Source organism: Mauremys reevesii, linkage group 7 (assembly GCF_016161935.1).
Source record: "Mauremys reevesii isolate NIE-2019 linkage group 7, ASM1616193v1, whole genome shotgun sequence".
In the NCBI taxonomy this organism is placed as follows: domain Eukaryota; kingdom Metazoa; phylum Chordata; order Testudines; family Geoemydidae; genus Mauremys; species Mauremys reevesii.
In genome coordinates, this window is record NC_052629.1 from 73,565,783 (window position 1) to 73,592,126 (window position 26,344).

The 26,344-nt window shown below is 46.6% G+C and overlaps 1 protein-coding gene across 5 annotated transcripts in view; it reads left to right on the top strand.

The window, feature by feature from the left end:
- LOC120369299 overlaps positions 1-26,344 on the top strand; it is a 79,588-nt gene that overhangs the window by 10,726 nt on the left and 42,518 nt on the right. For 3 of the 5 annotated variants that reach the window (XR_005583045.1, XM_039482453.1, XM_039482456.1), the window contains exons 1-2: positions 11,690-11,762; positions 17,098-17,921. Coding sequence is in view for 4 of the 5 variants with exons in the window: in XM_039482453.1 (XP_039338387.1) it covers positions 11,705-11,762; positions 17,098-17,921 (882 nt within the window). In the remaining variant the exon portion in view is untranslated. Of the gene's footprint in view, positions 1-11,689; positions 11,763-17,094; positions 17,922-26,344 lie in introns of those variants that run through there. The other 2 variants (XM_039482455.1, XM_039482454.1) reach the window with 2 other exon arrangements.

A 26,344-nucleotide genomic window follows, 5' to 3' on the forward strand; every position in this document is an offset into this window, starting at 1 on the left:
AAATTTATTGCTTTTAAAATGTCTTTTGAAGATTCTGCAGCTTGTACTAGTGCTATTGTGAATAGATGGCCTCTGCAGTGTGTATAGGAGAGATTAGGGTTACACTTTTCTCTGAGCAAAGCTTGTACTCCACTGTTTTCCAGAGAAGTTTGCAACTTCATCAAATGCACAAGCAGCCATCTCTTTGGGGTTCAATCTACAAGCATTTAACTCTTCTAAGATGTGGGTTGTCACAGATGCAGCTGATGTGTCTTCTATAACCTGAACATCTAGAAATGCATCTACTGGCCTACCACTGACATCAAGATAATGTACACAATGACTTAATACTTGATGGCCATTTACATTGGTGCAGTCCTTGGCCACGTATGCAAATTTTCTGAATACGGTGAGAGAGTTCTTCACTTTTTAAATTGCTGAGTCTTTCACTGTCACATCACATGCTTCTAACCAGTCAGTTAAGTTTCTTGCAGAAAGATAGTGAGCATTTGCTGTTCTTGGTCAGAACCAGTGTCCAACTTCAGGATTAACAAGTGACAATGCACTTAACATTGACCTCCAGTTTGTAGTGTGTGGTATCTCTTGCCTAAATAGAAAGTATGATGTGACAGCCATGTTTGTCTGCATAAACTGTGTTGTGTTTCTAGCATTCTTAACAGCATCATTAAGTACTTCTAAAATTAGCTTTGACAGTGACTGGCTTATAAAGTTTTCTGCATGTTGATGCAGTCCAAAGGCTTGGTATTTTGCAGCCTTTTCACCTAGGTTGTCAGCATTGGTTTGCTGATCTGTCTGGCAAACCAAGCTCTTCCACTTTTATTATATAAATCCATGGTACGCCCACATCGTGAATACTGCGCGCAGTTCTGGTTGCCCCATCTCAAAAAAGATATATTGGAGTTGGAAAAGATGCACAGAGAAGGGCAACTAAAATGATTAGGGGTATAAGACAACTTCAGTATGAGGAAAGGTTTAAAAGACTGGGACTTTTCAGCTTGGAAAAGAGACGACAAAGAGGGGATATTATAGAGGTGGAAAAAGTGAATAAGGAAGTGTTATTTACCCCTTCAGATAACACAAGAAGTAGGGGTCACCCAATGAAATTAATAGGCAGCAAGTTTAAAACAAACAAAAGGAAATACTTCTTCACACAGCACACAATACACAGTCAACCTGTGGAACTTGTTGCCAGAGGATGTTGTGAAGGCCAAAACTATAACACGGTTCAAAAAAGAGCTAGATAAGTTCCTGGGGGATAGGTTCATTAATGGCTATTAGCAGGGTGGGCAGGAATGCAAGACTCTGAGTGTCCATAGCCTTTGTTCGCAAGAAGCTGGGGGTGGACAACAGGGGATGGATCACTCGATAATTTCCCTGACCTGTTCATTCTCTTTGAAGTGCCTGGCATTGGCAATTGTCAGAAGACAGGATACTGGGCTAGATGGACCTTTGGTCTGACCCAGTATGGCCATTCTTATGTTCTTATGTAAAAAGTAATTATAATATAATAAAAATGTTTAGTACAGAAACTCCCCAAGATAATGGCCTCTCAAGATAGTGACAATGTGAGATAATGACCTTGGCAAATAATGCATTTTAAAAAACTTGGCCCACTAGGAATGTATATTTATATAAGTTTCCTAGTCACAAATCTAGCGTTCTGGAACAAAGTCACTAAAACATAGTCCAACAATGAAATGTTCCTTTAATATGCCTTCTCCCTCCACCCCACCTCACTCATAGTTGGTGTCCTGAGTCAGTGAAGACTCAGAGGTGCTTTCACATGAGTTCACCTCCCACCCTGGCAGGGTGGGGAGATGAAGGCACCTTGCTCGTTCCTCCAGCCACTTGCCACTCGCTCTGGCCACTGTTTGTCATGCTACCGTTCACTCCACTGCTCCGTCACCGATGGCCCTGTGCCATCACCTTCTGCTGCCACCTGCCACTGTGACCTTGGTGAGACAGTCTTTTGAGGTTTTATCCAGCTCTTAGTGATTTCAACTCTCAATGGGGGAACCTCACTGCTAGTGCAGGCTTGGCAGGGTCTTCCACAGAAACGCTGTCACACAGCAGGTCTAAGCACAGACCTGAGTATCAGTAATTTCAACTCTAGTGGTCACTTCTAAAACAAAAGACTCTCTATGGAGCCTAATCATCTCTGTCTTTAAACAAGGGAGTGGGGCAGGTCAAATAGTGCCTGTGACTCTTAGGCAGAGCCCACACCACCAAGAAAAACACCTGTCCCCACCCTCTCTCTCTCTCTCTCTCCATCATCCAAAACCCTTGCGTAGTGAGTGCAGTTCAGTCGAGCACGACCAATGCTTAATTTGTAATGAAAGAGGTGCCAGGGATCAAGCAAGTTTTTTACTTTCATAACTGATGTGGCAAGCCCAGAGTCCTGGGGCTATGAACACCAAGTCTAGATGTGCCAGGGCTCAGACTTGGCACAAATTAAGCACCAAATGTGACCCCCTCAGCCAGTACAGGCTAAGTAAACAGTTCTGCTGCCCTTTACTCATACAGTAACAACATTTCATTACCCCTGCATTCAGTACTAAAGTGATTTGTAACCCAACACCAGCTAAAACTGATCTCTTGGGCAACACATCTCTGTCTGGTGGATACGAAGGCAGAGTAGGTGAATTCATCTAAATACAGTCTGGTCCTGAAGCCTCTCCCTCCTCCCCCCAGCTCATTACTTGCTGTCAGGGAAGAGCTCATTCAGACCTTGCTTACAAATTATAATTTGAAATTATTAGGTTGGCCAACATCACCAAAACGAATGCACCGACATTGTCATAAAAACAACTGCTGTGTGAGGAAGCTAGTCTTTGTTCATACTTTTCAAACCTGTTATGATTTTTTAAGTACAAGTATTTTATCATACACTGTACATGCTTTTAAAATGCGTGTTAATGTTTCAATTTCAATTCAGATTTCCAATCAATGACTAAATTGGCAACACTGTAAATGTAGCTAGTTGAGCACTGGGAGGCTGTTGGGGAAATTCAGGGGCGGTGTAGGGAAATCCCTGTTTCCCCCTCTATTTATCAATATCCATTTTACACTGTGTTTAACACTGTCCCCTGAGCGTGCCTCTGTTGTGAACCAAGCAGCATCATTATGTCCCTGGACCTACAAGAAATTATATTGGCAGTTCAGAGATCATCTTTCTCCCCAAAGTGCTTTGTTACCTTTGCTGAGAGACCAACTTGTAACGCTCTGAAATTCACTCTGAATTAATCATTTAGTGAATTTCATCCTTCACCTCTGGTCTGTAAATCAATCACCATCTTCTCAAAATGATTTATTCTGAATTTGAAGTTTGAGCTAATTTGACTGGACACCAGTCACATGGTATATCTTGGTTTCCTGATTGGATGAGCATAACTCTCGGACTTAGGTTTCTGGTATAAATATTCACAATTATTCACATCCTGCAAACATACTACACTATGTGGTTAAAATGCACTGTGGTAGTAAACACTATTATTAGGACTGTGGTTCTCAAACCTGCACCCTTTCTCAGCACATACAGCGAAGGCAGTCAGAGGCAAAAAATGCCTTTTGTTTCAGAAAGGAAATGACCCTTTTAAAAAAAATCCTAGGAAATGCAGATCTCATTGTTTTGGGGGTGGGGGGGAATTCCATTTTTTACTGATGAAAGGGCTTTTAATGAAGGGAAATGCCATCTGTGCCAAATCCTGACAGAGAAATTAAAGAAAACCTAACACATGACAGGGAACAAGAAGCTAAGGATAAAGTGTGTTTAAAAGGAAAGGGAAATGGATGGCTGAAAGGAATGGGAATGGGAAATGGAGCCTTTCACGTCTAGGTCAGCCACTTGAATCGAAGTCACTAGTGACTTAACATCCTCACCATCTGCAGAAAGCTATGCACAAGTGCAGCTGTGTGGCCTAGTGAAAAGCACCCTGGATAAAGATTCAGGAGACCTGGGTTCTAGTCCTAGCTCCATCCCCAGTTTGTTGGGTCAGTTTTTCTCTTGGCATTGCAGGGTCCCTATTTGTAAAATGGAAATACTGATACTGAACTCCTCTGTGAAGCACTTTGAGATCTGCTGATGGGGAAGCTAGGTATGATTGTTATTTATTTACTGTGGTACCTGGGATGTGATCAGAGGTGGATTAAGGTTTCCAGGGGTCCTGGGCCAGAGCAAGTGGGGGACCCCTTTCTGCCTGTGGCCCTGCCCACTGCCCCTTCCCTGGGGCCTGCCCCTGTTCCACCCAGGGTCCCTCCATCCCAACCCCACAACCCCTTTTGCTCCTTTCTCACCCCCACTGCAGCCCCAAGACTGGAGAAGCTCTGTCCCTGCGCCTTGACCTGGGGCACAGCGGGAAGTGAGAGCTCCTCCAGTCCCAGGGCTGTAGTAGGGGTCTGAGGGTAGGTCTATACTTACCGACTGGGTCAACGCGGAGAGTTCGACTTCTTGGAGTTCGAACTATCGCGTCTAATCAAGACGCGATAGTTCGAACTCCCCACGTGTTCCGGTCGACTCCGGGAACTCCACCACCGCGAACGGCGGCGGTGGAGTCGACCTTGGAGCCGCGGACTTCGTTCCCGCGGCGTCTGGACTGGTGAGTAGCCCAAACGAAGGTACTTCGACTTCAGCTATGCTATTTGCGTAGCTGAAGTCGCGTACCTTAGTTCGACCCCCCCCCTTAGTGTAGACCAGGCCTTAGTGTTGGGGCTTCCCTCCCACAACCCCCCCACCACTTCTGCAGGGGACCAGGATTGGGGCCTGGGGTTTCTCCTGCCCTGCCTGCCCAGTGTTTCTGCTGGCAAGCAGGGTTGGGCACAGGGGCTTCCCCTGCCACCCCACAGCTTCTGCCTGGAATGGGTGGGGGTGCTGGGGCTTTTCTCACCCAGGGGCTTCTGCTGGGGATGGGATCAGGGGCTGCTGGGGGGTGCTACTGGATGTGATAGATGGAGGTAAGGGGTCTTAGCTCAGCTCCTAGTAGGCAACAGCCACAACAGAGGATGTGCCTTTGATGGCAGCATCAGCATAATGGCCAAGGACTGAAGGAGCCCCTCACTCCTAGGGGTGGTGTCTCCGGGAAAGGCATGAGGCATACACTAGGACAGCGTGTGGGAAGCTGGCAATGCTGTACTTGCTCTGTAGCTAAGATGAGTGCATCACTCTAGGGCGGTGATTATTAGTGCTATTTATTAGTTGTATTACGGTAACACCTGCAAAGCTGGTCCCTGTCCCAAAGCACTTGCATGCAGTGTAACGAGAGACAGTGGGTGGACACAGCAAACAGGTGGGGTGTGCACAAGGCACCAGGGAGATGATTATGAACACAGATCACAGCACACCAGTTGCCTACCCACTGGTGTGCTGCCACCACTGCTTATGGTACTTATCAGATTGCCCGTCGGGTACCTTTTGCCGGGGCCGAATGCACACCTGTACAAAGTGGTGTGTGAACACTCAGGTCTGTGAGACTCAGGTACTATCATTTCTACATATATAGGATGCCAACATTTAAGGAAGAACATGTGTAAAAGTAATGGAGTCTCAAAGAAGTGCCCAAATCAAGCTAAAGTATATGGATTCTAATGTGATGACCCCAGCCCTACACAGATGCCTACTCTGTCCAGACATTTAAAAGTAGTGGGGGGATTTTATAGTTTGTGAGATAGCCTCACATATTGCTCTCACTTCCCCTAGCGGAACCCCATTAGCTTCACTGGGGTTGCACTGGTGTCACTGGGAGCAGAATTTCGCCTTTATTTTTTTCCTCTAGAGATAGACTGAAGGTGCACACTTTGGATCTGGTTTATAAACTCTTCCAAATTTGTGGATTTCAGTGTGGGTTCTGGCTTGGCCCAGTATAAAGCTAGAGGCCCTTTGCAAGAGTTGGATTTGGATGTGGATTCTGAGTGCCTTGGTGACAGCAGACCAGGGGGGTTCAGTTCAGGCCCAGGAGTCATTTCCCCCTTCATTTGAAGAAACAAATAAAACAGCTTGATAGTGGTTGCCCGCTTAGACGTGTAGGAATATCATTGTTCCTTTGCTCAGAGTGCACCCCATGCACTTGGGTTAGGCTGTGCCCCTACTGTCACTGGTTATTGTTTAAGAGGGAAAAATATGCTTGGAAAAGGAGACTAAGGCCTTGTCTACTCTACCAAGTTTTGTCGACAAAAGTGATGTTGACACATAAAAATTGGCATAATAAAAATCAGAATGTCATGTTCACACTTGCTCCCTCTGTCAGCAGAGCGCATCCACAGTTGGGGCACTATCATCAACAGTGTGAGCAATGCACTGTGGGCACCCATTCCACAGTCCAGCTCGACACCTTGTGTTGTGGGAAGGCGGAGTGGTTCATGGCACATCTTGGAACCAGGCTCAATGTCCCATGCTGCATTGCTTTCTGTCCCAGCACTCCATGGGCTTCTGGCTTTCTTTTGCGGCATTTTTGAATTGCCCTTCTTTGCTGTGCACTCCAGCATTTCTTTGTGAAGGGATGGATCCCACCCTCCTCTCCTATGCTCTGTTAACTGTCATGAAGATGGCAGTGCAGTTAATCGCGAAGTTCCTAACTGAAGAAGACTCCCAGTTGCCTGACATTCTGTGTGATCTGGATAGGAGCATCCTTAGATTGCTTTTGGCATTCACAGAGCAGGTGCATAGGGCGGACCGTTGCTTTTGGGCTTGGGAAACAAGCACAGAATGGTGGGATTGTATCCACATGCAGGTGTGGGATGGTGAGCAGTGGCTACAGAACTTTCAGATGTGGAAAGCCACCTTCCTGGAACTGTGTGTGAAGCTCACCCCAGCACTGCGGTGCAAGGACACCAGAATGAGAGCTGGTGTAGAAACACAAGGTGATTCCTGTGTGGAAGCTGGTGACTCCAGACTGCTACTGGTTGGTCACAAATCAATTTAGAGTTGGAAAGTAGACCATTGGGGCTGTATTAATGCAAGTGTGCAGGGCAATTAATCACATCCTGCTATGAAGGACTGTGACTCTGGGAAATGTGCATGAAATAGTGGATGGCTGTGCCGAAATGGGTTTCCCTAACTGTGGAGGGGTGATAGATGGCACACATATTCCAATTTTTGCACCAGATCACCTTGCGACTGAGTACATCAATAGGAAGGGGTACTTCTCCATGGTGTTGCAGGAGCTTGTGGATGACCCATGGGTGTTTTACTAACATCAACGTGGGATAGTCCAGGAAGGTGCACACATCTTCAGTACCACTGGCCTGTATAGAAAGCTACAAGTGGGGACTTTCTTTCCAAACCAGAAGATTTCAGTGGGTGATGTTGAAATGCCCATAGTGATCCTGGGAGACCCTGCGTACCCCTTACAGCCGTGGCTCATGAAACCTTACATGGGAAACCTGGACAGCAGTAAGGAGTGGTTCAACAACAGGCTGAGTAGATGCCAGATGACAATGGAATGTGCCTTTGGCAGATTAAAGGCACACTGGTGATGCCTTTATGGCAGGTTAGACCTCAATGAGGATAATAATCCCATGATCATAGTCGTGTGTTGTTATGTTGCATAATCTTTGTGAAGCTAAGGATGAAAGGTTTGCTCAGGGGTGGAGGGTTGAGGCAGACCGCTTGGCCGCTGATTTTGAGCAGCCAGATACCAGGGCTATTAGAGGAGCCCAGAAGGGGGTAATTTGAATCAGGGAGGCTTTAAGACACCACTTTGAAAATGAGAAGCAATAATGTATATCTCTGTGATTGATGCTGCAATGTTATATTACATGTAGTTTTCCTAAGAAGTAATGGTGACATTTGGGGCCTTACATTCCAGTAAGCAAATGATTAAACTGCCTGTGTATGTATTGGTAGGAAACAAATAAAGATGAATTACTATTCAAAAACATTGCTTTTATTGCACATAGGTAAGGAGGTATCAGGAAGGGCAGACTTTCAGAGCTGTGTGTAGGTCCAGTTATTATTTTGAAAGTTGTCCAAAGGGGTGGACTGAAGGGGAAACTGAGAATTCCCAGAAAGGGGAAAGGACTGCAGGGGAGGGTGGGCACGGATCTGCTCAGTGTGCAGCATTACTAAGGACTTCAGTGTCTGTGTTTGCTCCTCCATTATTTTAATCATCTGCTCAGTAGCATTCTTAAACTCCTGATTTTCTTTTCTGTCCTGCTTTTCGGCTTCCTGCCACTCCTTACGTTTCCTTTTCTCTGCATTGGAGAAGTGTAATACCTCCCAGAACATGTCTTCTTTGCGCCATCTTGGGAGCTTTCTTATCTAGTGGAGACACTCAGCTGGTGTGTGTGGGATGTTCCTGAAGGCCACATCTGCCGAAGCACAGGGGACGATGCACAGAAGTGGGATTGTTAAATTCACACACAGCATTGAAACACTTCAGTAAAATACACCTTTTGCAACATAAAAATCACTTTGTCACTGACCCTTGGCAGAAACATATCTCTGTGAACCTGCAAAGCATGGTGAGTGTTGGTGGCGGTGGCAGGGGGAGTGGCGTTCCACATGGGGAAAAGAGTGCTCTGAAAGGGTTGTGGTGCAGCCGACTAGGGGAAAAAATCTAAAATTCTCCCACACTTTTCCACAGGTGGGGGTCATTCTCACTGCTAAGGGTAAGCAGGGAAGCGAGGGTACATCTACTACATATTTGTGGATTCCACCCTGCTCCCTATGCTGCTCGCCTGTGTGTGCTTTGGTCCCTGCATGGGAAATTTTCCTACTATGGGGTGAAGAACAAAGCAGCTCTGCCAGGGAACCTTTGGCAGAGGATTGCTGAGTACCTCCAGGAAACTTTCCTGGAGATCGCTCTGGAGGATTCCCGTGAGACCTTGGTGTGCATCAACACCCTGTTCCACTGTACTGATTCTGTAGAAGCAGCAAAGAATCTTGTGGCACCTTATAGACTAACAGACTAATTGATTAGTTACACTGGGAAATGTCCAGCACACAGAAACACAGACAGCATCTACATTTCTACACCCTAAATCCACCTCCACTCTACACAAACCGCAGCCACTTACCAGGTGTCTCCTCTCCTGCTTCTTGCTCGCCGGAGAGCAACTGCTGAGACTAGCTAGACACCTCTGGAGTGTTGAACAGTTCCTGGCTGTCTGCCCCACTGGACAACCACCCCCCACCAAGAGCTCCACATCGTCGTCTAAACTCCACTTTTTCATCAGTTCTTCATCTTCTGGGTTAGGTGCTCTTTCCACCGCCTCCAGCCCGCCAAAGTATCCACGGGGCTCTTGGCAATGGAGGTGGGGTTGCCACCAAGGATAGTGTCCAGCTCCTTGTAGAACTGGCAGGTCTTAGGTGAAGCACTGGAGTGACGGTTTGCCTCCCTCACCTGCCTCAGCTCCTTTATCTTCATTCTGCACTGCAGTGTGTCCTGATAATAGCCCTTTTCACACAAGCCTTGAGAAATCTGCTTGTAGGTATCAAAATTTCTATGGCTCAAGCGCAGCTGGGACACCTCCTTTGTGGAACACCTCCTGAGGCCAATTAAAGCGATAAAATCAAGCGTGGTGTCTACACTTGCACTTTGTCAACAAAAATTTAGAGGAAAAAGCCTTATGTCTTTCGTTGGGGTGGTTTTATTTTGTTGCCAAAACAGGCCATTTTTTTCCGCCAAAAGTCACCTTGCAGTGTGTACACATTCACTGTTTTGCTGGCAAAACTGCCTTTTGTCGACAAAACTTTGTAGTGTAGACAAGGCCTAACAGAGGGAGAAGCCTTGAAGCTGGAGTTGTAATGAGGATCTCTACCTTGAAAAGTCTTAACCTCATCTTCCAGGGGTTTACAAACTGACAGCCCACAGGTAGGTATCCTACTTAGTTATTTGAAACGGACAGCAAGGGGTAAAGTGTTAGTGAATCACCTGAGAGGTATCTGTTCCTTTCACTGCAGTTTGCACAGAGCCTGTAATGCATAATAACTTCAATTATTAACTAATCAACCCTCATAATAGCCCTGGGAGGTAGGCAGGTAAGTAGCTTGACTTTAGCAAAGCTTTTCACACAGTCTCCCACAGTATTCTTGCCAGCAAGTTAAAGAAGTATGGATTGGATGAATGGACTATAAGGTGGATAGAAAGCTGGCTAGATTGTCGGGCTCAACGGGTAGTGATCAACGGCCCGATGTCTAGCTGGCAGCTGGTATCAAGTGGAGTACCCCGGGGGGATTGCACTCTCAGCAAGTTTGCAGATGACACTAAGCTCTATGGTGAGGTAGATATACTGGAGAGTAGGGATAGGGTCCAGAGTGACCTAGACAAATTGGAGGATTGGGCCAAAAGAAATCTGATGAGGTTCAGCAAGGACAAGTGCAGAGTCCTGCACTTAGGACTGAAGAATCCCATGCACCACTATAGGCTGTGGACTGGCTGGCTAAGCAGCAGTTCTGCAGAAAAGGAACTGGGGATTACAGTGGATGGGAAGCTGGATATGAGTCAGCAGTGTGCCCTTGTTGCCAAGACGGCCAACGGCATATTGGGCTGTATTAGTAGGAGCATTGCCAGCAGATCAAGGGAAGTGATTATTCCCCTGTATTTGGCACTGGTGAGGCCACACCTGGAGTATTGTGTCCAGTTTTGGTCCCCTCACTACCGAAGGGATGTGGACAAATTGGAGATAGTCTCCCGGAGGGCAACGAAAATGATTAGGGGGCTGGGGCACATGATTTACAAGGAGAGACTGAGTGAACTGGGGTTATTTAGTCTGCAGAAGAGAAGAGTGAGGGGGTTTTGATAGCAGCCTTCAACTACCTGAAGGGGGGGTTCCAAAGAGGATGGAGCTCGGCTGTTCTCAGTGGTAGCAGATGACAGAACAAGAAGCAATGGTCTCAAGTTGCAGTGGGGGAGGTCTAGATTGGATATTAGGAAACACTATTTCACTAGAAGGGTGGTGAAGTACTGGAATGGGTTACCTAGGGAGGTGGTGGAATCTCCATCCTTAGAGGTATTTAAGGCCCAACTTGACAAAGCCCTGGCTGGGATTATTTAGTTGGTGTTGGTCCTGCTTTGAGCAGGGGGTTGGACTAGATCAGTGGTCCCCAACCTTTTCATCTGGCGGGCGCCAGACGAAGGACTGTGGCGGTGGTGAAGCATCCGCCGAAATGCCACCGAATTTCTGCGGCATTTCGGCGGCAATGCCCTCTCGATAACGTCGCTTGTCGGCAGCAAGCGGCATCATCGAGAGGCGTTGCCGCCGAAATGCCGCAGAAATTTGGTGGCATTTTGGTGGATGCTCCACCGCCAGCCAGGACGCGGGCTCATTTAGATGCCCCCGTGGGCGCAATGGCGCCCGCAGACACCGCGTTGGGGACCCCTGGACTAGATGATGTCCTGAGGTCTCTTCCAACCCTAATATTCTATGATTCTATCATTACCCCCATTTATTTTGCAGATGCAGACATTTCAGGGAGTTGCCCAAGGTCATATGTATCCATAGCAGACACAGTATCAGAACTCAGGAGTTCATATTTCGCAGCACCATGCTTTACTCACTAGACCATACTGCCCCTGGCACAAGTTATGCTGGGACAATACTTGGCTAGGATCTCTCCAGGGAATGTCATCACTGCAAGAAGTGGCATCAGTAACTAAGCAGGTACAGACAATATTCTATCATCATTGGTTGGATTCTCTCTAGCAGTGTTGAACCAATGCCACAGCCTCCTGGTAGAAGGCTGTGTGTGTCTGGCAACACCATCTCTCAGATGGGATCTGAAACCAAGACCTTGCCTCATTCCGTCCCAGAGGTGCATTGTTACAGAGGTAGGTGAATGATCCATCTTCTCTACTTTACTTTGGAGTCTTAGTGGGCCAAATGATCAGCTGGTGTTAACTACCACAGCACCATTGACTTCAGTAGAATGATGTTAATTTACACCAGCTAAAGATCTGGCCCATTGCTAATATTCAAACATATGAGCTGTGATTGTACCATTCTTGTGTTCATTGCTTAAAAGCTCTGAGAAGCAGAAAAGTCTGTGTGGCTCTCCACTCTTTTGGCAAAATGGAGTGGCTCCTTGGAAGGATGAGGTTTTCAGGCTCAGAACCATTAAGTGAAAATGAAAAAGAAATTGTTCCTCCAGAAAGGAGAAACAGGATGATCTTGTGGTTGAGGTGCTAGCCTGGGATGCACGAGAGTTGGGGTAAATTTCTGCCTCTGCCTGAAGAGATTTTCTGTGGGACCTTGGGCATGTTACTGAGGCTATGTACACACTATAGCTTACGGTGGTATAAGTTATGTCACTCAGGGGTGTAAATAAGCCACCCTCATGAGCATCGTAAGTTACACCGACCTAAGCACTGGTGTAGACAGTGCTATGTTAGCAGAGAGCTTCTCCCGCTGACATAGCTACTGCCACTCATGGGAGCTGAAGTAATTAAGTCAACAGAAGAGCTCTCTCTCATCAGTGTAGAGCATCTGCACTAGCAGTGCTGCAGCTGCGCTGCTGTAAGCTCTGTCCTGTAGCCATAGCCTGAGTCTCTGTCCTGCATCTGTAAAATGGGGATAGCATCTTCCTAGCTGTGAGGGAGATTGAACGAAAATCCATTTGAGATTTTGAGGTGCTCAGGCTCAGCTTCTATGGTGGCAGGAGCCCCATAAGCACCCTAGATGGTCAGATTTCATCTTCTGTATTTGTTCATTTGCTTCTGCCACCACCAGCCTGTCCACACTACACAGTGTTTTTAGAGCCATCTAGCATTATGAATCAGCACATCTGCAGCAACTTTGGTATCAAGAGAGATCTCAGTTTATTATGGTACTTCCCCATTTCCGACAAAAATGTTTGAGCATAGACCAGGGGGAAACCAGTTCAGCAAGAAATAAGGAACACATTGAAAGACCATGAGGGACTCTCCAGTGAAGCAAATGCATGGCCTGATTAACAGAAGCCTATTGGAAAGGAATGTTATTGTCCATAATAACTCTTTCTCCCTGGTGGAAAGATGATGGCTGCATAATTTGTTCTTAAAAATAAAACCCAGCAGTGACTTTCCTCTCTTCCTGATTCTGACTTGGTTTTTATGTTGGAGTTTAATGTGCCATTTGGCATAGTGCTGCCATCAGTTATGCCCACTATCCTTTTATTCCACATGCGATAATGGTGCAATGTCATTGGGTCAGTAAAGAGGAGATTGTGGTTGAGAAGGTGGCACACTTCCGACTCAGCAGTGAATCAACCTTTCCCCAGCTCAGTGATGTGAGGCACTCTGTTGCTGGAATTGCTTTTATTTGAGTGACATATAAAACTTAGTTCCTGATCCCTTGTGGTTTCTTGGGGCATCTGTGACAAGAGTAAGGGTGTTAGCCCAGCCCAGGCAGCTCCCTGCTAAGTTTCCCTGGAGTTTCAATAGGATATGGCATTCCTCTTGTCCTAAATTACTGTGTAGTGTTGCTGTACATTGCTGCATAGGTGCCAGGCTCCATCCCAGAGCTAGCTGCATTTCAGTGGCAAGTGAGAAGAGACAGGGACAAGTGGCAAAGCCTCCATTGCCTTCAATGGGTATAGGTTCAGTTCCTTAGTTGGTAATACCAGCATCTTCAGAGAGGACTAGAGTTAAGTACCCAATTCCTCCTCGATGTCAATGGGATTGGACCCCATACTCTCTTAAACACCACTGAAAATCTCAGGTTGAAGTGACCGAAACTGCTACTATATATACAATATCAGATGATGTTATTAAACTGGAGCAGGGAATCCTGATGGATACTTTACAGCAAATGGAAGGCACATCAGTAAAACTGAAAAAAGTTCTTGTAATATCCAGCTTGGCCTTATTAAGGCCCAGTGACTCTGTTAGCAGGGAAAGCTGGAGTGATGGGGCAAAGCAGGAGGAGGAATGAACGAGAGCAGGGTGCTGAGATGGGGTCTCTGGGTCATTCTGAGACGTGTCTACTGAACTCTCCTCCTTCTAGCTGTAGTTTTTTGTTCCCTTCCTCCCTAGTGAAGAACCATCACGTCATCAGAAAAAGGAGTCTGACATGGCTGATGGTTTGTGAAAAAAGGAAGGAAGAGAGTACGGGGAATGGAAGGAAATGAAACAGGATGTATAATGTCAGGTGTATATATGTGTGGAGTGGGGTATTGTAGCCCCTCTCTATGCTGTGTCACAATGATCTAAACATTGTATTTCAGTGAGTGATGGCCCCAAGAGGCAAGGTTCAGTGACAGATGCAGGATCTGGGACTTTGCAGAGTTCACCAGGGTTGGACCTGGGGCTTTAGTTTGCATCCATCTTGGATTGAAATGGGCATTTTGGATGGTAAAACATTAGCTGGAAAGACACAGAAGAAATGGGGGTTCAGATCCTCTGCTGGTGCAAGTCAGCCCGGCTCCCATGAAAGCTATGTCGATTTGTACCAGCGGGGGCCTGGTGCAGAGGGGAAGTGAAAAGTGAGTGAATTCTAGACTGTGACAAACATTTCATTTTCTCCTCCAGACACTGTTTGCTATAGCTATCACTGTTTATTATCGGTATTGTACCACGAGGAGCCCCAGTCATGGCCTAGGGTCCCATTGTGCTTGGCTCTGTACAAACACAGAATAAAAGATAGTCCCTGCACCAAAGAGCTGACAGTCTTAGTGACCTTTTCATTACACACTTGGGACCTGACTGTCTTCTCACTTACCGTGGTGCAAATCTGGAGCAAAGTGAGAGGAGAACCAGTGCCTAAATGTCACTGACCTGCATTAAGAGGTATTGTTCCCACTGTAAAATAATGACTGGTATCAAAGGCAAATTTCGTTTGAGTTTGCTAATTGCCAAAGGTCATTTATCAAGGACACTGTGATACCCCAACACTGATTAGGGAAGCTATCTGTGATGTGTGGTCCTATGCAGTGTACGTGGAAGTATCACAACCTGACCCCATGTCTGGGAACAATGTCCCTCACTTCCAAGGGGAATGTTGTGGGGCTCTGATCTGAAGGTGCTCTTTGTGTGGTACTGGATGCATGAACCATGGGTTTTCTGGCTTTCCCTTACCCTGTCCCCTCACGTAGGAGGAGATTACACCTTCTCTTCCACAGCCTGAGGGCCATCATACCGATGAAAATTCCCCTAAGGCAGTGACCTATTCCCACTTGCTCAAAGATCCCTCCTTCTATTTCTATCTGGATCCTTCAGAGTATCCTCCAAGGGTTAATACTTCTGTCTGTGATTGGAGAGGTTGGAAAACTTCCCTAGCAGGGCCGGCTCCAGGCACCAAGTGAGCAAGCTCGTGCTTGGGGTGGCAGATTCTAAGGGGCGACATTCAGTCCAATCGTAGGGTGGCACGGCTGCCTTTTTTTTTTTTTTTGGTTCGCTGCTCCGGCCGCCTTGATGATTGTTTTGGTTTTTTTTCTTTTGTTTCGCCAATGACTTTCAGTGTGGCACTGTAGGGGGCGGCGGCGCCAAGAAGGGGAGCACCCTGCTGGGAGCGGGCTGCGTGCTCCATCTGCCTCAGCCGGTGCCAGGTCTGCAGCAAGCCCGGCAGCCCATGTCCTTCCCTCCCCGCCGACTGCTGACTTTCAATTCACCTGCAGGCGGGAGCAGCGCAGCGGGAGGGGCTGAGTGGCGAGCGCCCCAGCTGAAGGAAGCCCCGGCCGCCCCCCTTCTCTCTCCCCCCACCCACTCCCTTCCCCCCCCCACTAGCTGGGGCGCGCACTCCGCTGCCCAGGGCATGTCTGCAGCGCAGGCAGTCCCGCTAGCCAGAGTGCGGCCGCCGCCCGCCCAGAGGCTCGCCAGTGCAGCCAGGGGAGGCAGCCACGAACCGCCAAGTACGTGGCACTGAAAGTTTACACCCTGTTTTTTTTCTGGTTTGCTGCTCCGGTCTCCCTGCACCCTGGTTTTTATTTTTTTATTTTTTTGCTTGGGGCGGCAAAAAGGCCAGAGCCGGCCCTGCTCATGCTTCAGTGCAGTGCCCAGAGAGGATATAAGAGCATGTAAACTTAGGATCCCCTATGTCAACAAATGGGTTTAACTGAATGTAAGGGAGCCTAAACTGGCATAGGGTTCTTCAGTATATTCCGTAGCATTTGGCCCGGTCTATTTTGAAATGACTCCTGAGATGGGTTTCTAGCATGGCCCTCCGGAGACAATTCCACAGTCCAATAAATCCTGCTGCTAGTTTGTTCTCACTCTGTGAAACATTCTCCATGAAAGCAAAGCTTCTTCATGTATATGCAAACACTGGTGGTCAAGTCTGCTCCCATGTCATTTCTCTTTAAATGAACTACTCTCATTCCTGGGGAGAACTTCATACCTAAACCATACAGAGAGAAGCAAGCACCCAAAGTACATAGTTCATTTTCCAAGTCACTGCCTGTTACTATGGCTATCCACACTACCACCCAAATGGCTTGCAAATTATTCATTTCAACCCAAAATGCATGTGAGTGGCCAGAAGAACCAGATTTGGTCATGCTCATTCCTGCTTTTACGGCGTGACAAAGACAGAGGTGAATAGGAGGAAAAATTCTGAGTTTAAGTTAATGCAGATCTTAGCTTAAATTACTTGGGCTTGTCATCATCTGCATGTGTGTAATCACTAAGGGGTTATCTGATTACATGTGGTTTTTTCACAACTGTCAGCTAAGTCCTATACCCACATGAAAAATTCAGCATTTGGGAACATTATATGCAATTATGACTCTCCCTGAAGGATATTGTGTCCATAAAACACAAGACTGCTGATGTAGCAGGGCTATAAGAGGCTTGCTTATAGACTCTAGGTACACAGACCTGTGCTGCCCCTAATACTGTGTGACTGTAGAGAGCCTTTGCGTTGCATACTAATAACCTGTATTTGTGGTATGTAACATTTTCTCTATGCATATAATAGAATTTGCTGGGAAAAGTCTCTCTCACTCACACATATTATTGGAACTTACTCTCAGGCACCTCAAGTTTGTCTAATGCCTGCATAAGCCATGAATGTAACAAGCAGCTGTGACACATTCTGAAGCTGTAACTTCCAAAATAAGTGTTGCCCACTACTGATTTGTTTTGAAAGAGGGTAAGGAGACTATTTGCCATTGCTTCCCCACAGTGGAAGCTTTATGGAGCAGACTGAATTTTGCAATTCTTTGTGACTGTCAGCTTGATTGTGTTTTAGCAGGCAAGAAGAACCCACCATCCAAGGGCAAGGTAGTGCTAACCAACATGAAGATACTGAGCAACGAAGAGAGTCAAACCCAGGGGTTGACAGGAGAGCCACCTGCAGCCATGGACTTTGCAGAGGAATCCAGGCTTCCCAAAGTCGACATCCCATTAGAATGCCAGGGAAATCTGGGCACAAGAGACACCTCTTCAAAACCAGACTATGTGGCCACCCTGTCTGACCTCAGCACCTTAGAGTCCAAGTGCCAGCTTCACAGATTCTCCAAATTTGAATCAGAGGATTCTGGGGTTGAATTGCCAAGTGGAGCCAATTCTCCGTCTACACCAACAGGCTCAGAGAAGAGCTTTGTGCTTCACACCAGAGACTCGTCTTGTGACTCTGGAGTGCTCAGCACCTCTTCTTCTCCGGGAATTGACCATGTCATAATGAGAAAGTGTAAAGACATCAGAGAAACCAGCCAGTGTGCTTCAGATAGTGAAAAGCAAGTTGAATATTACAGCCAGGCAGCAGACGTGGTGCAGATCCCTACAGCTTCCCTGGAAGATTTCAGTGACTGTCAAGAGGGAGAAAGTCCTAATAAACTTTTTGGCCAAAGTGAAGGACAATATTTTGAAGAGAAACCCAGGAAAGAGATAGACCTTTCCATTACAGAAACTCCTCCAGCTGCTGCCCACATAGAAGAGAAAAGGCCAATCACCAACCGTTACAAAGAGACCTTTGGGAGGATGCAAGAACTTCAGCTCCATGGACATCAGCTCAAAAAGTATCCCACGAGCGACAGCCTGGATGAGTACATGGATGAGTGCTGTCGATTAAGTGAGGTAAGAAACCAGACATGCAAATTGGAATGCTACATGTGGGATTTTCAAATTAGAATAATAGAATATCAGGGTTGGAAGGAACCTCAGGAGGTCATCTAGTCCAACCCCCTGCTCAAAGCAGGACCAATCCCCAACTAAATCATCCCAGTCAGGGCTTTGTCAAGCCTGACCTTAAAAACCTCTAAGGAAGGAGATTCCACCACCTCCCTAGATAATCCATTCCAGAGTGATCAAAATTAGTCTAAGCTGCACAGGTAAAAATCCCATTAAGTTCAATGGGAGCAGAGTTAGGCCAACTCTGAGTGCTTTGGAAACCCCCACTCTGAAGTATTATGGTCTGCAGAGAACTGTAGTTGATTTTACAGGACTGTAATTTACATGAAGTGACATTTTTGAGGAACTTATGAGCATAAGGGCCAGAGCCTCAGCTGGTGAAAATCAACAGAGTGAATAGTGCTAGGCCAATTTACACCAGCTGAGGCTTTGGCTCAGAGAGTCTTGCACTGACGGGTGGAGTTGCTGCTGCTATTAAACACACAGACACACACATTTTGAAGGGGTGGTGGAGTGGTGAGCATGCTAGCCCATCTCATGGTATAGCACCACCTGGGATACTATGGGGTGGAGGTCACAGGCCTAGAAATTTGATAATACAGTGCAACTTCAGGGCCTGGTCATCTCTATTACTGGAAACAGTGGCTCCTTTGTATAGTGAGTGAACGTGGACTAAATGCATGAGAGGAACACTGCAGAGCTGCTTGCATTCACACTTTAAGACAAAGATCCCATTTTGACTAGCGAATATCACACAAGAGCAGCAGAAACCTCAGTGCTTTGAGATCAGCAGGTGGAAGGTGCTGCATATGCATAGAACAGGGATCGGCAGTCTTTCAGAAGTGATGTGCTGAGTTTTCATTTATTCACTCTAATTTAAGGTTTTGCGTGCCGGTAATACATTTTAACGTTTTTAGAAGGTCTCTTTCTATAAGTCTATAATATAAAACTAAACTATGGTTGTATGTAAAGTAAATAAGGTTTTTAAAATGTTTAAGAAGCTTCATTTAAAATTAAATTAAAATGCAGAGCCCCCTGGACCAGTGGCCAGGACCTGGGCAGTGTGAGTGCCACTGAAAATCAGCTCACGTGCTGCCTTTGGCATGCATGCCATAGGTTGCCTACCCCTGGCATAGAGCATTCTCCTCCTCAAAAGCTTGGCCAGTTTCATGGACTTATTTGCTTCTCCATCACAGCGTGGAATGTGCACTTGCTGAGTCTGAAATGCAGCTAGAAAAGTGTTTCAGTCACTGAGAACAAGACGACTTTTTGTGCAGCTGCTCTTTGTTGGCAAGAGTTTGCTCTAGTGCTTTGCTTCATGTGCTGACAGACTATTGACTTGCTACCTTGTGCATAGGGTGACCAGATGACAAACATGAAATATTGGGACGGGGGGGGGGGGAAGCCGGAGCGCCCCCCGCCACCAGTGGCACAGCCCCGTCTCCACCCAACTCTCAGCTCTGACCCCCGATACACTCCCAGCTCCCCCATCCCCTCGCTCCTGGGCCCAGCCTGGACTCCGAGCTGTGCAGCCGAGCCACGCTCCGGGCCCCTCTTGCAGCTCCCGGCCCAGCCGCTCCTGGGCTTCATTGCACCAGCCCCACAGCAGAGGCTGCTCCACTCTGTCCCGCCCGGGACACTCGCCCCAGGCAGCCCCGCTCCGGCTGCAGGGAGCTTGGGGACCCCCCCGGGCAGGGGGTGAACCAGGCAGCCGGGCCCGGCCCCTCCTGGCAGGAGCATGTCCGCCCCACGCGTGTCTCCACCCAGGCCTTGCCTGCTCCGCACTGCCCTGCAGGCTGCAGGGCTGGAGCAGCCTCCGTGCTGCGCTCCCAGCCCTGGCCATGGCCCGTGTGCAAACCTGGGAGGGAGGAGGAATGCCGCGTGCTTGGGGAAGAGGCGGGGCCAGGGCGGGGAGTTGGGGAGGGATCCAATGGGGCAGTGAGGGGCGGGGTTGGGGCGGGTCCAGGGCAGGGATTTGGGGAGGGGTCCAATGGGGGATGGTCGGGGGAAGTGGGGGGTGAAAGCCCCTCCGGGCTCCGTCTATGCACCGGATCGGAGGGCAAAATTGCTTGTTTGTCCCGTGTCCCGACCGAACATCGGTCGGGACGCGGGACAAACAAGCAAATATCGGGACAGTCCCGATAAAATCGGGACGTCTGGTCACCCTACTTGTGCATCTGCTTTCAAGATCCAGCAAGGAGAAAATATAATCAAGTAATTAATTTTTGAGAGAGAGAGAGAGAGAGAGAGAGAGAGCAAAGTGTACTGTGATCAAAAGGAAGGAGCTATACGGCCTTGTCAAACAATAATCCTGCAAACACACTGAGCATGCTGAAAGATGCACAATGGAGAAACTCTTCTCTTGATGTCCTTCTCCCTCCCAACAGCTCGTCTATTATGCCTAGTCTACACTACATAGTTAGCTTGATGTACGCTGCCTTGTGCCAACCTAGCCCTGGAAGTGTCTTCGCTTGAATTTGGCTCTTGCTGACTTAAGTGCCTCTCTACGCTGATTTAGTAATACCACCTCCCCGAGCAGTGTAGAATCACAGATGATGTAGTTAGGTCGACGCAGTGTCAGTGTGGACACTGCATTTCGTACGTCAACTTGTTACTAGCCTTCAGGAGCCATCCCACAATGTCCCACATTCAGGGCTGGCTCCAAGCACCTGCTTGCTGCACTGGTGCCTGGGGCAGCCAACGCAAAGGGGCAGCATGTCCGGGTCTTCGGTGGCAATTTGGCGGCGGATCCCTTGGTCCCTCTCGGAGGGAAGGACCTGCCACCGAATTGCTGCCGAAGAATGAAGTGGTGGCGGTAGAGCTGCTGCCGAAGTGCCGCCGATCGCGGCTTTTTTTTTTCTTCTGCTGCTCAGGGTGGCAAAAACGCTTGAGCTGGCCCTGCCCACATTGACAATACAATCGATAAAAGTGTTCCTGGTGAGGACGTGCACTGCCAACACAAGAAGCCAAAGTGTACACACACAAGTGATTTAATAACTGCAGTGGCTGTCTACTGCTGTAAGTTAGGTAGACAATTTTATAGTGTAGACATGGCCTTAGACAAGCACCAGAGCAGTACTAAGGGCTGCCACTTGCCTAATTCTCATTGATTCTAGTGAGGGTTGGATCTCTAAATCCCTTTGAGATCTGGGTTTAAGCACCCATGCCAAGATTTTCAAGTGTGACTAGTGGTTCTGGGTGCCTCCATTTTTGGGGGGTGCAACTTGAGACACTAAAGGGACCTGAGATTTCAGAAAGTGCTGTGCACCCAGTCTATCAAAATCTGGCCCCATGAGGTGTCTCATGTTGGGCACCCTACATCACTAATCAATTTGCAGGCATCTTAGTCCTTAAACTTAGATTGTGAGGTCTTTGGGGCAGTCGTCTCATGATGTGTGCGCACAGAACCTAGCATAATGGGGCATCCAATAAACAGACTGCATTTAAAATGAAAGGTAGTGATGGATCAAGGCCTTAGCCTACACCCGCACTTTCCCCACCACTTAGGTCAGGGGTCCCCAATGTGGATGACGCAGCTTGTCGGCGGCATTCCGGCGGTGACACCTATTGACATTGTCGCTTGTTGGCGGAATTTCGGCAGATGCTCGTCTGCCGCCACGGTCCTCCGTGGCTCGTTGTCTGGTGTCCGCCAGACGAAAAATGTTGGGGACCACTGACTTAGGTGCTGTACACATACATAGTAAACACACTTTATTTGGAACCCTCCTAAAGATATTGTCTGTTGGCCGCTAAGATCTGTACTCAAACCTTCCAGCTATCTCCTGTCTCCATAATGAGCCAGACAGTCCTGAACATTGAGGAAGTTCATAACAGACTGACCGAAAGGATCCAGCTATGTTCATGGCATACTTGCAGAGAAGTCAGATAAAAATATCAAATACTCCTGTTGTACGGTTGCACTGTAACACTACTTTATTTTTTAGAAACTAGAACAATAACACACACTAATCAAAAGCAGAGACACAAAGCTGGATACTTCCTGAGGCAGAGAGGCACAGCTCTCCCCACCTTATTCTAGGCTGACTGCCTGCTTGCTTCAAGCTGCCTAGCCTGCAGGTAGACCAGGAAACAGCCCCAGACCCCTGCCCACTGTTAAAGTGACAACTTGCAATTCCAACAGTCCTCAGTACAAGACAAGTTCCCTTCTTTGATGTGCACAGCACACATGCCATGTGGTAGGACTAAACAGCCCCTTGCTCCCTTCTCTCACAAGGCACCAATATAAAAACACATTAAGCAATATTTTCTAAAGTAACAGAGGCCTACTAGTTGGGTGCATCTTTCAAAAGGGGCTGGCACAGGCCAGCTTGGGGCAAGGAGCTTAGAGGTGACTACAAGAGCAAGAGAGTTCTGCAAAAACTGGGGTGGTGACCCCATCTGACAGCCACATTAACTGTCTGAAAAGTACTTTAAATCCTTTGTGAAATGGAGCCTCAGTTTCCCACTAAAGGGAGCATTGACATAAATCCAAGGGTAAATTCTAAAGAGGCTTAAGAGGAAATGAAGCAGTCTCTGTGGTTTGTTCTTCTTTTTTAATATCCTCACTGGCTGAATGGTGAAGCTCTAAGTCAATGCCCAGAAGCTAATTTTTTGTAGCTGTACGAATGCAGCAGTTATTTATGCTAGAAGAGGGTACAGTGCATATTAATGGAGCAGATAAATACTGCAGTGTGTCAAGAACAGCAGCTACTAGAACTAGAATGATGCAAGATAAAGACTGTCCAGTATGTTAGGCCATAAGGCAGGTTTTGTGCAACAAATGGAGGATGGATTGAAAATCTTTTAAAAGCCGTGGCCCAGATGTTCAGCTGCTTTAAGTAATGTACTCCCACTGAAGACTGTATTTACACCAACTGAGCCTGTGGCTTCCAACCTCTGTTTTCTTGATCAAGGCGCCCTGGATACAACATGGAGCTCAGGATCCAAACTCCACTCTAGATCCAGACTGACCCAAATGTCCTTTAAATGCCATCTCCTGGTTAGAAAGATACCACCAGTGGCTGTTTCAGTGTATCCTGATCTGCTTGACTAGCCTGGCAAAGTGAGCCCCCTCTTGTTGGGCCAATTCTAAATAGAATGAGGGGGTTGGTTTGGTTCTTCTATTTCATGCTGGTGAAAAGTGCCAGGATGACAGTCCTGCACCTTCATGTAGCCACAGGACAAGCATAGTCTGGGTAACAGCAACCCAAGCGTTCTCTCTTCTGCAAACCTTCCTTGGAGGGACCACCTCAGTCTCCATGGCCTGTTCATTCAGCTACTGCAACTGCTAACATAGGGGGTAGCTGTGGTGGTAGTGTTTGTGACGTGGACACTTGTCCACTGAGAAGTGAGCTGCAAGCCATCAAACAGCCATATCAGATGGTGATTAATTTTGACTTTGTCTGGATTAATCTCATCAACTCAAGCTGATTACAGTGTTACCAATCCCCTGAGTCAACCCGGTCCCTTGGAATATTTCTCTTTAGACACTGGTATGGTACAGCAAGAAGGAGAAAGCCACAGGAGGCCATCACAGTCCAGTACCACTTCCATAGCATGGGTGTGCCATGCAGAGGAAGCTGCAAGCTATCAGTGAGCATGGCTGTTCCTGGAAAGCAACGTAAAATACAGGGTGAGGAAGATTAGAAAAGTACAGAATGATTCCTCTGCTTCCTGTTATTCAGGAGTCTTAACAAAGCTGTCAGCTTCCACTGACAAGTGTTTTCCACTCAGCCTATGACATCACTAATTGAGTGTTCCAAGCCCAGGATGTGCTGTTTGCAATAACATTCCAGGGCTGTTGAAATGTTGCCTTGCACATTCTTTGGGATCCTGGAGCGCTGTGGGTAAAAGAGCCACACTCCATAGAAAGGGTGAGCCGAGCAAGGAGCAGAGGAGAATCAAAGCCTGTAGTAAGAGCACAGCCTCCAAACTAATCCTGCCTGAGAGCAGGAGGGGTGGGGAGTGGCACTATATGTGAAAGAAAATGTAGAAGCAAATGAAGTAAAAATCTTAAGTGAATCCACATGTTCCATAGAATCTCTATGGATAGACATTTCATGCTCTAATAAGAATATAATATTAGGGATCTATTATCGACCACCTGACCAGGACAGTGATAGTGATGATGAAATGCTAAGGGAAATTATAGAGGCTATAAAAATTAAGAACTCAATAATAGTGGGGGATTTCAATTATCCCCATATTGACTGGGAACATTTCACTTCAGGATGAAATGCAGAGATAAAATTTCTTGATACTTTAAATGATTGCTTCATGGAGCAGCTGGTATGGGAACCCACAAGGGGAAAGGCAACTCTAGATTTAATCCCGAGTAGAGCGCAAGAGCTGGTCCAAGAGGTAACTATAACAGGACCACTTGGAAATAGTGACCATAATACAATAGTATTCAACATCCCTGTGGTGGGAGGAACATCTCAACAGCCCAACACTGTGGCATTTAATTTCAAAAGGGGGAACTATGCAAAAATGAGGGGGCTTGTTAAACAGAAGTTAAAAGGTACAGTGACTAAAGGGAAATCCCTGCAAGCTGCATGGGCCCTTTTTAAAGACACCATAATAGAGGCCCAACTTCAATGTATACCCCAAATTAAGAAACACAGTAAAAGAACTAAAAAAGAGCCACCGTGGCTTAACAACCATGTAAAAGAAGCAGTGAGAGATAAAAAGACTTCCTTTAAAAAGTGGAAGTCAAATCCTAGTGAGGCAAATAGAAAGGAGCATAAACACTGCCAAATTAAGTGCAAGACTGTAATAAGAAAAGCCAAAGAGGAGTTTGAAGAAGGTCTAGCCAAAAACTCCGAAGGTAATAACAAAATGTTTTTTAAGTACATCAGAAGCAGGAAGCCTGCTAAACAACCAATGGGGCCCCTTGATGATCGAAATATGAAAGGAGCGCTTAAAGACGATAAAGTCATTGAGGAGAAACTAAATGGATTCTTTGCTTCAGTCTTCACGGCTAAGGATGTTAGGGAGATTCCCAAACCTGAGCTGGCTTTTGTAGGTGACAAATCTGAAGAACTGTCACAGATTAAAGTATCACTAGAGGAGGTTTTTGGAATTAATTGATAAACTCAACATTAACAAGTCACCGGGACCAGATGGCATTCACCCAAGCGTTCTGAAAGAACTCAAATGTGAAGTTGTGGAACTATTAACTAAGATTTGTAACCTGTCCTTGAAATCAGCTTCTGTACCCAATGACTGGAAGTTAGCTAATGTAATGCCAATATTTTAAAAGGGCTCTAGAGGTGATCCCGGCAATTACAGACTGGTAAGTCTAACATCAGTACCAGGCAAATTAGTCGAAACAATAGTTAAGAATAAAATTGTCAGACACATAGAAAAACAAACTGCCGAGCAATAGTCAACATGGTTTCTGTAAAGGGAAATCGTGTCTTACTAATCTATTAGAGTTCTTTGAAGGGGTCAACAAACATGTGGACAAAGGAGATCCAGTGGACGTAGTGTACTTAGATTTCCAGAAAGCCTTTGACAAGGTCCCTCACCAAAGGCTCTTACGTAAATTAAGCTGTCATGGAATAAAAGGAAAGGTCCTTTCATGGATTGAGAACTGGTTAAAAGACAGGGAACAAAGGGTAGGAATTAATAGTAAATTCTCAGAATGGAGAGGGGTAACTAGTGGTGTTCCCCAAGGGTCAGTCCTCGGACCAATCCTGTTCAACTTATTCATAAATGATCTGGAGAAAGGGGTAAACAGTGAGGTGGCAAAGTTTGCAGATGATACTAAACTACTCAAGATAGTTAAGACCAAAGCAGATTGTGAAGAACTTCAAAAAGATCTCACAAAACTAAGTGATTGCGCAACAAAATGGCAAATTAAATTTAATGTGGATAAATGTAAAGTAATGCACATTGGAAAAAATAACCCCAACTATACATACAATATGATGGGGGCTAATTTTGCTACAACAAGTCAGGAGAAAGATCTTGGAGTCATTGTGGATAGTTCTCTGAAGATGTCCACTCAGTGTGCAGAGGCGGTCAAAAAAGCAAACAGGATGTTAGGAATCATTAAAAAGGGGATAGAGAATAAGACTGAGAATATATTATTGCCCTTATATAAATCAATGGTACGCTCACATCTCTAATACTGCGTACAGATGTGGTCTCCTCATCTCAAAAAAGATATACTGGCACTAGAAAAGGTTCAGAAAAGGGCAACTAAAATGATTAGGGGTTTAGAGAGGGTCCCATTTGAGGAAAGATTAAAGAGGCTAGGACTCTTCAGCTTGGAAAAGAGGAGACTAAGGGGGGATATGATAGAGGTATATAAAATCATGAATGATGTGGAGAAAGTGGATAAGGAAAAGTTATTTACTTATTCC